This window comes from Silene latifolia, chromosome 3 (assembly GCF_048544455.1).
Source record: "Silene latifolia isolate original U9 population chromosome 3, ASM4854445v1, whole genome shotgun sequence".
Classification (NCBI taxonomy): domain Eukaryota; kingdom Viridiplantae; phylum Streptophyta; class Magnoliopsida; order Caryophyllales; family Caryophyllaceae; genus Silene; species Silene latifolia.
Genome location: NC_133528.1, coordinates 142,307,274 through 142,320,163, shown reverse-complemented (window position 1 = coordinate 142,320,163; position 12,890 = coordinate 142,307,274). Strand labels below are relative to the sequence as shown.

The 12,890-nt window shown below is 34.3% G+C and overlaps 1 protein-coding gene across 1 annotated transcript; it reads right to left on the bottom strand.

Annotated features, from left to right (window-relative positions):
- Positions 1-6,998: 6,998 nt before the first annotated feature.
- LOC141648219 (uncharacterized) lies at positions 6,999-9,223 on the bottom strand. Its single transcript, XM_074456730.1, has 4 exons — positions 8,867-9,223; positions 8,181-8,287; positions 7,626-7,828; positions 6,999-7,273 (listed from the first exon to the last, which is right to left on the bottom strand). Exons 1-4 carry the CDS (start codon positions 9,058-9,060, stop codon positions 7,169-7,171), a joined length of 609 nt encoding a protein of 202 aa, XP_074312831.1. The 5' UTR covers positions 9,061-9,223; the 3' UTR covers positions 6,999-7,168.
- Positions 9,224-12,890: the final 3,667 nt, after the last annotated feature.

Below are 12,890 nucleotides of genomic sequence, written 5' to 3'. Positions count from 1 at the left end.
TTGGTTATTATTCTGATTGAGTATAAATTATTTTTTTAAGACGGTTGTAAGCTTGCAACGGATCTACAAAGAACCCATGTAGTCAAGTTAGTAATGAGCATTGATGAGTATTAGAGGTAGGTTTTGGAATTTGTTTCAACTTAAGACGGTCTCAAGAGAGATTTGTAAGCGTGAAAAAGATCTAAAGAAACCCATGTAGTTGATTAGTAATGAGTATTGATTTGTGTTATAAGTATGTTTTTGGATCCATTTCAACTTAAGACGGTCTTAAAAGAGATTTACTATCGATTGAATGGTTGAAAATGGGAATTGGGTAAGCTTTGCTGCAATTGGAAGTGATATTACTGTGATGATTGCAAGTTTTGTATATTTAGAGGAAGGCAAGAAAGATGTAGTGGCTTAGAAGAGAGGAATGTGTTATCGTCCAGGAGTACTTTTTGAATATATCATATTTGTGTGATTTATTTGTTATAGATTCGGGGATCGGATTTAATGAAGGAATTTAATGTATCATTTAAGTAGCATGATTCTCTTTTGTTAATGTCGTTATCAAGAACTATTGTTGAAGCAGTTGGTCCCCCACCCAAAAGATGTTTGTTTTTTGAGCTAAGGTTTGTCTTTGTCTGTGGATTAGCACAAAGGGATTAGACGAGATGGTAATGCAAAGATCATCATTCTGAACTTCGGTTTTTATTTGAGTCTTTGCTTGGGATAAAATCAGCTTGATTTACAATGATAAAGTGTCCAGGCTTAAGATTTAAATGGTTATGTATGATAGAGCGGGCTATGGGGAAAGTGATCCAAACCCCAAAAAAGTCGCTAAAGAGTAAAGAGTGAATCGTTAGATATTGAGCAACTCACAGATCAATTATAATTAGGACCCAAGTTCTATGTGATTGGAGTATCTCTGGGTCATATCCTACTTGGAGTTGTCTCCAAGATATACCGACAAGTAATAATTGCTATTAACTTTTTTGTTTCAATCGGTCAATTTAAGTCATCACAAAGCATCCCTTTGCATGGCAGTGAGTAGTAGTGAATTAGATTGAAATTAGAATAAGGGAATGGGTTAAAGGAAAATGAGTGTTGAAGAGTAAAAGAAGGAAAGTGAGTAGATGGCAGTAGATGTTGAGAGTTTTTTAAGAAAGTGGCTCTAGGTAGATGTGAGTTTTTTTTTGTCACCATAGGTAACATTGAGTGCCCCTTACATGTGAACCGAAATGCAGAAATAAAGGGTTCGTTGCAAGTTGTAGCCTAAAGGTAGAATAGTAAACTAACAGATTTATTTCAATAGGTTGAATCGGTCCCGACACACCAACCCCAGACGTAGGCTATAAGAAATCATTCGGGGTAGTAGGACGATGCATTCCGTTCGGTGGAAATGTGCCATTTTTTGCTTTCTGGCTAAAATGGTAATTATGAGACCAAAGAAGTGGGAAAGATATGAGGTAGTAAGGCGGAGGGAGGCACGCCTTATGATCAGTAGGTAGTTCAGGGGTGGTAGAGGAATACAAGGGTGTAAAAAATAAAAGGTCCTAAGAGTAATGAAGGGAGTGAGAGAAGGTTGAGAGTGCTCTGTAGGGATAAGTACAGTTTTCGCAGTCGACGGACCCAGCGATGCCGAATTTGTGGTGATCCTTCATGGCTTACAAGAAGCTCGAATGATTGCCGTATTGTCATCGATGCATCAGAAACTAGGGCGGAGTGACATTTTATTTTGTTCTTGTTTAATCTGAATTCTCAGGTCGTAAAATGAAATGGTTTGCTAGAACTTATTTATTTGTTTGGTGTAGTCCTTGCTTATTTCATTTTATTGTATCACAGATCTTGTCCTAACCTTTCCTGATTACATGCTTAACTCTCTTTAATGAAAATACAAAAATAAATAATTATCTCACAAGAAAACACGTCAATGAGACTAGCAAACACAGCACAAAATGATAAAAATTGAAACAGAAAAACATTTAAGTATTACAATTCATGCAACAGAGCAAGTTCTCCTTGGTTTAGTTTGTTGACCCATGATCTATTTCACCTTAATTAAATCTCCTTGATTTAGTTATTATTTCTCATATTGGTGCGGGGACTATGATTCTAATTCACCTTTACTTTTCCAGGGGCGAATAAGGATGGCAGTGAATGGAGGCTTGGGAGGCTTAAGTGTCAAAATGGTTGGATGGCAGTGAATGGAATGTGGGGAAGGTATACGAAAGTGTATTAGGAATGGAAATTAACGAGATCACTAAAATTCCTATATGCATAGACCCGAGGGAGGATGAACTGATATGCCATTATTCCAGGGATGGGGTGAACTCGATGAAGAGGGGTTATGCTTTCATTTGATGGTGATTAGCCGTGAATAAGCCTCAATAAGCGGTGTAAAGAAGCCTCGAAGCGAGAAGAAAAAGACCCCATCCGGAATGCTATTTGGAAGATTGAAACCCCACTTTAGGTCGGATCTTTCTTTGTGGGTGCCTGCTGATTGCTCTGACGCTCTTCCTTGTGGCGCAAATTTAAAAACGGAGAGTACAAGATTTAAGGCCTACCTACAGCCGATGCAATTCGACAATTAGGCCGGAGGTACATGCTCTAATTTAATGTCTTTTTACCAAAAGGGTCTGGGAGTCTATGGCCATTGACACGGGTGAAGCATGGAGTCAATTCAGAAATAATAACAAATGGAGCTGAGGTAATTTGGAGGCAAAAGATGTGACGGAGTTAACTAAAAATTTTATGGTGCTTTGGGCAATGTGAAATGGTAAGAATACGGTAAAGCATGGGGAGGTTGTAGGTGAACCATATGTTGTTCTGAGAAATGCATAAAATATTGGAACAATTATTTGGAACTGGTGTATGGTGTATAGTGCAGGCACTGAAGGCACTGAACTACTGAAGAAACTCATATAATGACAAGGGATGTTGTATGGGGGGTTAGTTGTGGTGCGGGATCACTTGGGATATGTAGGGGTCGCAGCAGTTGACCAGGAAAGACATAAGTGGTGCACTGATATTACGGAGGTAAAAGCTGCGGTGTTGGGTCTGATAGTGGCAGGGCAGATGGAGGTTCGTTCAGTAAATCTAGAATCCGACTTTGAGCAATTGATCTGAATGCTTGAAGCACAAAGTACACTTCCCAACTACACGGGAAATGTTAGTGAAGGGAATTCTTGAATTAGGAGCGCCTTTTTGAATCAATAAGTTTCAGTTTAACGTTGTATAGTGTTAGCCGGACAACACTACGAATGCTTTCCATTACTAATTTCATCTTACTCCAACTAACCTCATATAGTTCCAGTATGGAGGGCTGTTTTTGGAAAAGCACGAATTAGACAAATAAAATTGCTCGAGCATACATGTATAAGTATGTATTGTACATTTGTACGCGAAGTCAATGAACTACAACAAAACTTGGTGAAAGTTAACAGAAACGGTAGTGGAGGTCCTTAAAGCTACGCTATTAAATTTGGGGTCCTTAAATAAATCCACACTATTGCAAAACTTGGGTTCTTATTGTTGTGTTTACTCTATGTTATATGTCTGGTTGTTGAGTGGCGTTTGTTCATATGGCAATGCCGCTAATGTGTTGCTAAACTATGTTGTATCATGTATTTTACAATGCACCATTGCAGTCTTAGTAGTAGAGTACTTGTCGTTTTTAATACGAATTTTGCGGAATGTGGATCGTAATATTCATTTCTGTAACTACGCCTACTAACGAGGTCACCAACACGATTATCCAAATTGGGGCACCGCGCCCGGGAGGGCGCGGAGCAACGACTAGTACAGTGAAAAAAATGATGAGTTTTAGCCAAAAAAATCAAAACTCGTATAACTTCTTTTCTGTAAAAGTTTCAACACATATCCGACTCCGCCACTTTCCCGAGATAACAATATCCATTTATTGTAGGAGTTTTGAACTACTCACTTAGCCATACTCACTAATTAGCCACATTAATATAGGAGAGTAATAATTTTCTAAAATATATCAATTGAGTTGGGAACCTCCAAAGTTGTAAAAACAACTCTACTAAGTAGAATTTTAAAAACGGATTTTCTAACATGTGCCCTTAGGGTACATGATAATAAGCTAATTAGGGAAGGTTTGTTGAGAATATATCATGACAAATTAGAGATAAAACTCATATTTATCATAATTAGTGATATAATGTTGAAAAGCTTTCCATACTTAACTTTAACATGTGCCCTTAGGGCACAAGTTATATAGTATTAAAGTTATTTCTTAAAATTTCTAAATATCATCATTTATAATTCACCCGTTTATGATAAACTCTACCAACTCTAAAAACAATAAACTCTAGAAATCTCGATACATATCAATCGCTCCACACCGAAATCATAGAGGCGACACGGGACATATTACACAAAGCCTTAAATTACTTACTTTCTAGTCATACGTCCCCAAATTTGTATTTTATTTTACTCACATTGTTTTTAAAGTATTATTTGCCAAATATCACCATTTGCATTTTTGTAGCTCTAATTCTAAACGTTACTTGTTATGGTCGAGTAAAGTACATGATATATGAGGAAATAATTTATTAGTTTTCAACAACTTGCATTAACTATTTGAACAATAATTGGGAAGCAAGGTTAATTTTTTTCCATATTCGTGTGTGAAAGGAAACTTTTATCATGTCCCACTATGTAAGATTAGTTTGAATGTTCACAAATTATTGCACGTCATATGGAATCAATAAGCTAATCGTTCACATGGATAATGAGTCTTGTATATTCAGCTTGTCAAAGAAGAATAATTAGTCAGCAATAATCTTCGGTCAATATGGACATGAATGGCTCGGTCAAATTGGAGTATACCTATCGTGAATCTAATCGTGTTGTTGATTGACTTGCCAATCGAGGGGTTAATGCTGATCTCAATCCCACTCTACTTAATGCTCCTCCTATGGAACTTCGACCTATTTTACGAGAAGACATTCTTGGAGTGACTATTCCCCGTGTAATACTTAGTTAGTCATCGGGATTCGCCCCTCTTATGTAACAAAAAAAAAAACTTTATTTAGTTTTGGACATTTTAGTATGCCTGAAAAGCTAAAACTATAGTATAATAACTTTAAAATAAATAACTCGTAATCTTAAACATGTTAAATAACGCCAAATTAAAGTGTTTTGGATAAATCACTTGCCCAAATTGAACGAGTCATAGAAATTCGAGCCTTGTCAATGTTCAATTCCATACACTTTAACAATATCTTTACCTTTTTCTATCTATACAAAAAATAAGAATTTTAAGATAAGAACGTTATATTGCGTTTTATTTTTTATAATTTTAATACTCTCTTTATTTACTTATACATGACATTTTGTTTTATAGTTGTACCTTTGACAATTTGACGTTGACGGACGACGGTAACTTTACCAATATATGTTTGCCCAGTCATTATAAAAATTATACTATTATATTAATATATTTCTTAAGAAAAGGACTTTGATAAGATGATATGTACATTTCATAATGTTTACTACTCATATATTTTATTATGTGAGATACAGAAAAGAAAAGCGAGAGTCTTGAAATATGAGAACAATTTACATGATGGTTACAAATTTGATAGTTCTAATAAAACTTTATAAATTCTTATACCAAATCAATACATATTGTATTTCTAACAAAGCAATAAAATTTAGTTGTTTAGTAGTTTAGTCTTATCAATGTTCACTTAATTTTTTTTTTTTTTTTGGCAGCTGTAAAATTATAAAGTTTACATACTAGTACAAGAGTAGCCGTACGACCCTAAAGAGCCATACATAGATACTCCAACATTATTGAAAAACGAAATACAACTTTCTATTGAACTTGATAGTGAATGAATGATGAATCAAGCAATAGAATCCAGAAGGCTTAAATTGTTTACTTTAAATGGTAATTCGTACAACACTTGGTAGTTAAGAAAGCAATTTTTAGATGAGCATGCAAATCCTTTTCGTGCATGAATGTCAAACACAAGCATGAATTGTATGTATTCAATTCCCAATGAATTAATTCCTAGTTACAAATATGGAAAGTACGTAAGACTAGCAACTTTTTACTATTAGATTCATTCAGTGATGTCGTAATGAGGTAATCAATCACTACACCAAGTTGAATTAATTAAATATTTATATAAAATATTTTTCTCAAAATAAGAAATATTATCTAGCTAATAATAACCATAATTCTATGATTGTTTTTGAAACAAATAATGCAATAATAATGATTTGAGAGACCGAAGTCCTGAGCTCATGTGTTGAGAGACAAGGAGGTCACAATGTCACATGTTGACACAAAACAACATACATAAGCTATGCTTTAGATTTGATTGATCCTATTAAAACCTTAGCCTCACCACTCATGTGTATCCCACCTTAGAGTATGTCGTAGTTATTGGCATCATCTCATTGTTCTTTTGTTTGAGTAATTGAGTTGGATAAGTTGGATCTGTAAGTCTTCCTTAATATGACACTTTTCGTTTTAAATGAAAATTTGTGAGATTGGATTAAGCCTATTCCATCTTAAATAGGTCAGAGTTATGATACTCCCTACTTTCTAATAATTTTCAAGTAGAAGTTGTATTTATGAGATAACGGTCAATATTTATCATCATTTAAAGTTTTTTCACAAATTTCAAATTTCAAATAATTATATGCTGGAACAGAGTATTCAGAATCTTATTTTAGCATTTATTATATGCAAATTTATCTAAAATGTAAGGATCACCAGACATAATGAAGTCATGAAATTCGAGAAGTTCCATGAAATAATCCATCAATAAATCCATTAAGAGTTCTTTGGAGTATAAGGTAAATACTATAAGAGTTGTTTTCTTTAAAATTCAATTTCGATATCCGGATAAGAGCAATTGTTGATATAAAAGCGATTGAACTATCACAAAGTATACTTAATTATGAGGTTAATGAGTTTGTCTAACGTATCAAACTGTTACAAATAAGGCTTTGGCATGGGTAAGAAACTAAATAAAAAAAAAAACCTCAAAAAAATTGACATTCACATAACAATTGTTCAGAGTAGTTAGTTAATCTTTGCAATTAGATAAGAGTACAATAGGACATAAATTACTATGGAGTAACATTTACAAATTGCAAATACAATTGCATGTCAATATGATGCAATTAGCTAGGCTTTCAAATGTTAACTTTTAACACCTTCATTAAACTTGTCATTATGTTCAATTGTTTCAATAATAGGCTCTATCATCTCTTCCACAATCTCTACATTGTGCTTCACCACATCAATCTGCAATCACAAGAGAAACAAAGTAAAATGACTTGCTAAATAAGTTGCGCACTTGCGCTTTGTTTTATTATTACATAGCAGCTCTTTCATTTAATATTTATATCAAAAATCCGAAATCAATGTATTTCTAAAACTAAGTACATTTGACCCTTATCACATTATTTTCAGTAGCTATTTAGGTACTGAGTGGTTATTGCATTTGTCAAATTAAGTGCTACTGGGTAATCGTTTTTTTACCATAGAGTATCCTCTGTCGATATTTGAACTTTTATTTTATTCAGGGTACTAAAGACAACTAATTAGCATGACTTATACGTATGAATTTCAAGTGTATAAAACATGAGTATCAAACCTTGTGGAATATTTCTTCAGCTATATGTGCATCCTTAGCTGCCTCCTCAGAGACATGCTCAACTATCAAAGCCGTTTCCTTAAATTTGTTACCATCAGGAAGAATATCCGCCACCTCTTCCGATACCTTCTCCATTACCGTGGCCACCTTTTCCACCACGACTGCCGCTTGTTCCACCTCCTTGATCACTACTTCTGCCTCTCCTAATTAAGGTAAATGAATGTTAAGATGTGAAGTACGTAACACGTAAAATCATGTTTTTGATGGATAAAATTACATAACCATATGATTAGGGCCTTGCTAATATTTTGGGCCCAAAGATCCCAACAATATGTTTTGAGCTGTGGGCTTTTTCGGGCAAAATTATAGCCCAATACCAAAAAAAATTAGCCCATACCTATCTTTGCTTTTCTGTAAGGAGTAAGGTGTAAAATGGTTTTACAATATCACCCTTTTTTTTTTCTTTTTTTTTTTTTTTAGAATTTGTGATTTATTTTAATCAAAGATAGATAAATACTTTGTAAGTTTTAATTATTTAGGAAAATGGTGTCTTACCTCCTATTTTGAGGAGAGCTGCCCACTTTGGGGTCCAAAATGCTAGAAGTAGAGAAAAAACAGAGCCAATAACCAATTTGAACTTGCCAAAATAATCATAGATCATCCTGCATTTGTGTTAGACTTGTCAATTATCATCATATAACCATTTTTTGTCAAATGTTATCTTAATATTAATTTAACTTCTCACCCTAAAACAAACGGACTCGACACAACATCATCTCATGTCAAATTGTTCTCACAATAGTTTAAACCTGAATCCCGTAAATTAGTGATTTATATTTTAATCAACAGAACCAACTCATACTAGAAATATATCACCTTTTATGAATAAAGACATCATTTTGGCCTTTTGTAGTCAATATTTAAGAATTGACCATAATATACTATTCTATAATAAATACCCAATGTATAAAACTATAATATGAATATATGATCCTAAAATAAATAAACTTTTCATGAAAAAAAAGTCTTTCAAAAAATTATATCATCAATTAATATTTATATCTGATTGTAATATTTTATCAGAAAATATTAATATTTTATAGTAAAATGGTTACTTTAGTCTGTCTTTTAACTTTAGACGGAAATAGACCAATGAAACAAGAATTTGCCTAATGCTTAAAAACAACATGAGCAAGATAGCGTCTTGTATATGAGTATATCTTGGTTGTAGGAGGGAGTACCACATAGGAAAACGGCCAGGTCCAGGAGGTGGCGGAGGACGAAGAGACGGAGGCTTAGATAACGGTGATGATGAAGATCCTCCATCGTTTCCTGAAGAAGTTGAAGCAGCATGAACAAGTCTAAGACCAGTTAATTGCGTGTTTCCAAACCCATTATTATTAACTCCTACTCCTTGCCTCGCAGCAGCTACCATGTAACTTGGATCACTTGGATTATTAGCAATTGATTTTGATCGATATAGTCGAAAAAGCTCTACAACACCGCGAATTTTGTATGATCCTACACTATATTCTTCATCCCTTTCTTGCAAATTGTTTAATTTTGCACTTGAAAAACCAAAATTACAAGTTTGTTTAGTAGTTTACGTAAAGACGGTGTGGTGTGTCTTATAACTAACTGTATATATAAAGAATTGTTCATGAAACGTACAAGTACATTATTGCTTATATAGGTCTAAAGAGTAGGATGAAATAAACAAAATCGGCTTATTTAAATGCTTGTACTACTCCTTCCGTTCCAGTCAATAATTTACATTTACTTTATTTTTTCCTCACAAAATAAAATAAATGTAAACTATTAACTGAAAGAGAGGGAGTACCTTTTAATATTGTAGTTTGTAATTTGTGAATAACACATTCTTTTATTGATAATCGTTGGTTAATATACGCAACCATATAAAGAAAAAAACATTATAACATGAAAGTATTATCTAGAGATCAGAGGTTATATTCACTATCTCAATCAATAGTTTACATTTGTTTTATTTTCCCATCCCAAAATAAAGTAAACGTAAATTATTCACTGGAACAGAAGGGGTATATGGTTATTGTGACAATTTGGTAGAAGTATTCACAAGTAACACATTTTGGTCTTAAAATTAAAGCCAAATACCATTAATTTAAGCAACACTTGCGTTGCTTTCAAGTTATATATTTCCAACCCTTTTAATCCCTTGTAAGTTTTGCTGTTTTTGTTTGGATTTAATCTAATTTTTTAATTACAACAGATGTATTTTAATTTTCCCTTTTTTTAGCGTTTATCCGTCGTAAGTTCACGTTTCTTTTAGTTGTTAAAAGTTACTCCTTCTGTCTCGGTGAATAGTTACTTATTTTATTTTGTAAAGACTGAAGAGAAAATAAAGCAAGTGTAACTATTGATTAAGACGGAGGGAGAAATACAAAGAAAGATTTTATACTCCATCTGTCCCGTAGTAATTGTGTAAGACCGTGTCGCAGAGTGTGAGACGGTCCCCTTTATGTAAAAAATAAACCATTAATTAATAAAAGTAAACCGTCATACAGTGTAAAACCATTTTAGACTATAATTTGTGCCACAGTCAATACAAATTGTGACAAAAATAAAGGTAAACAAATGATAAAAGGGCAAGTGAGGGCATATGAAAATTCGAGCTAATAATTGGACTAATCCCCTTTCCTTGGTTTTGTAAAAAAAAAACAAAGGTAAACAAATATAGGAGAGATGGAGTATATTCCAATCTAATGTTTAAACTTATAAAAAATTGACAAAGGGATAAATAGGAGGACAAGTGGGAAAGGAGTTTAAAAGATTTCTTTATAAAAACAATCACAGAAAAAAAACCAAATGTACTTTTAATTTAGCAAGTCTATCTTATGGCGGACATATCCGTTACAAATTTGCGACGAGGTATGTCAAGATCAATGTCGATGCTGGGGTAAAGGAGGGTGAGGGAGTGGGGACGCCGGACGGGTGTGGTATGTCGCGGGCAGAGGGGAGAAGTGTTGTGGGGGGTCTCGGTTGGGCGTGTTCAAGAGTGGGAGGTTCATGTTGCGGAAGCGGTTGCGGTTTTGGATAGATTGGAGGAAGCAGCTGGGCGTGGGATCCAAAAGATCGAGGTGGAAAGCGATTGCTTACAGGTTGTTGAAGCTATTAAAGAAAGGAAGCTTGGAAGAAGTATCTTTGCGGCGGTTATCGAAGACATTATTGAGTTTAGTAGTAGTTTCGAGTCAGTTATTTGGTTACATGTGAGTTGCGTCAACAATTGTGTGGCTCATGCGTTAGCTCATTGTGTTCCATGGGTCACTGGTAAGGTTTTTTGGGAGGATGGGTTACCACCTTCTGCAAGTGCAACTGTAACTTTTAATCGTTTATTAATAGAGTAAAGCCTTTGGGCTGTTTATTTCAAAAAAAAAAAAAAAAAATTCCTGGAATGTTTAATTCAAAAAGCTTTCAAAATTCCACTCTTGTTTGCTTTAATCTTCTTGTTTGCTTACCAAATAAAATCTTCATCACACATTATGATAACATTTCTGTTTCCTTCTAAAGCGTTTCATTTGAATACGATCTTTAGGCCTGTTTGGCAAACAGCAGAAGCAGATTTACAATAGCAGAATACGGTTGGCAGATTTTAACAGCAGGTTTGACCATCGAATTAAATTAGCATAATTAAGAAACGTAATTGCTCATTCATGGACGTATTTTATTCTTTCACGGACTTTTTGCCATTTGTTTTCCTTACCTTACCCCCCCCCCCCCAAAAAAAAAACAAAAAACAAACACTCTCTAATTCTCTTCCTCACAATATTAATCAAATCTGTCAGATTAATCAACTATGGATGCTAGTTCTCATGTCAATCAAATAATAATCTCTTAAATTATTTATTTACTTTATTAATGATGTTATAGTAGATTAAATTATTTAGTCTAATGAAATTAGGGTTGGTCTTTACCACTAAAAAAGAAGGCCCGAATTCACAAAAGGAAGAATTCTGTCATTGTTGACCATTGCAAAAGAACACCCTTTATAAATCTTTGCTCAATTAACTCTAGATGTGTCATCAATTGATCGGTTGGCCATGCTAGATGCGTGACAATTGAAAAAATCAGGAGCTATGGCGTTGTGGGAGGAGGATCTGTGAGATCGTCTGATAATGGTCGGTCTGAGGAGGTCGTCAAGACCAGTCATGGCTCAGGGGAGGCAGCGATGAGGATAGTGCAGCTTACGAGTGGTGGTGTTTGGATGGTGGCAGTTAGGGTGGTGAGATAATTGGGAGAAATAATTAAATTGGAACAAAGGAGTAAATGAAAGAATTAAAATAAGAGGGGTATAATGGTCATTTATGTTTATGAAAGAGTAAAACTTGTCCATGAATGAACACCACCCTTAAGAAAATGTTTTTGGTAAGTAGAAGATTATAGGACAAATCTACCATTTCATGTATAAAATGAATACTCCCTCCTATTCTTCTTTTTCTTCCCCTTTGGATGGGGCACAATATTTAAGGAAGAGAATAAAATATGAATTGTGAATTGGGTGGGGTTTGGTGATAAGAGAGAGGAATGAATAAAATAAGGAATTGTGAGTTGGGTGGGGTTTGGTGATAGGAGAGAGAAATGAATAATTATGAATTAAATAAGGAATTGTGAGTTGGGTGGGGTTTGGTGATAGGAGAGAGGAATGAATAAAATAAGATTAAAAGTTTCCAAAAAAGGAAAGGGGAAGAAAACCTGAATAATCCGTTTTAGGAAATAGGGAAGAAAATAGAGAATAGGAGGGAGTATGTTATTACAATATGATAACATCATATTCAAAAATAGTAGATTCCGGCAAATATGCTATCTGAAGATGCCATTAACCTAACACTTAAAATTATTAGATTGATAGGTCAATCTATTATTTACGCCGTAATCTACTAATTTCACCTAATATATTGTTTACCAAACAGCGCCTTAGTGTGATAGTGAAGAAATAGGCCCGATCAAGGAGAGCGCCGAAATGGTTTACTATTTCAGCAAATAAAAAGCCAAACACATGAATTTGGTCACTCTCCATCATAAATGGCAGTTCAATAATTCCAATTCATGAGAATACATAGATTGGGAGATTGGTAAGTTGTCTGGTTATCATTTACATGAGCTGAAGCCTGAAAGGGTCTCTATTAAACCAAACAACTTTTGCCAATTAACGTCATTGAAAACTCGTGCGATGAAACAAATGTCCATCGCAGCCGCAGAGATGATAAGTTGGGAGTCAAGCCCCGCATA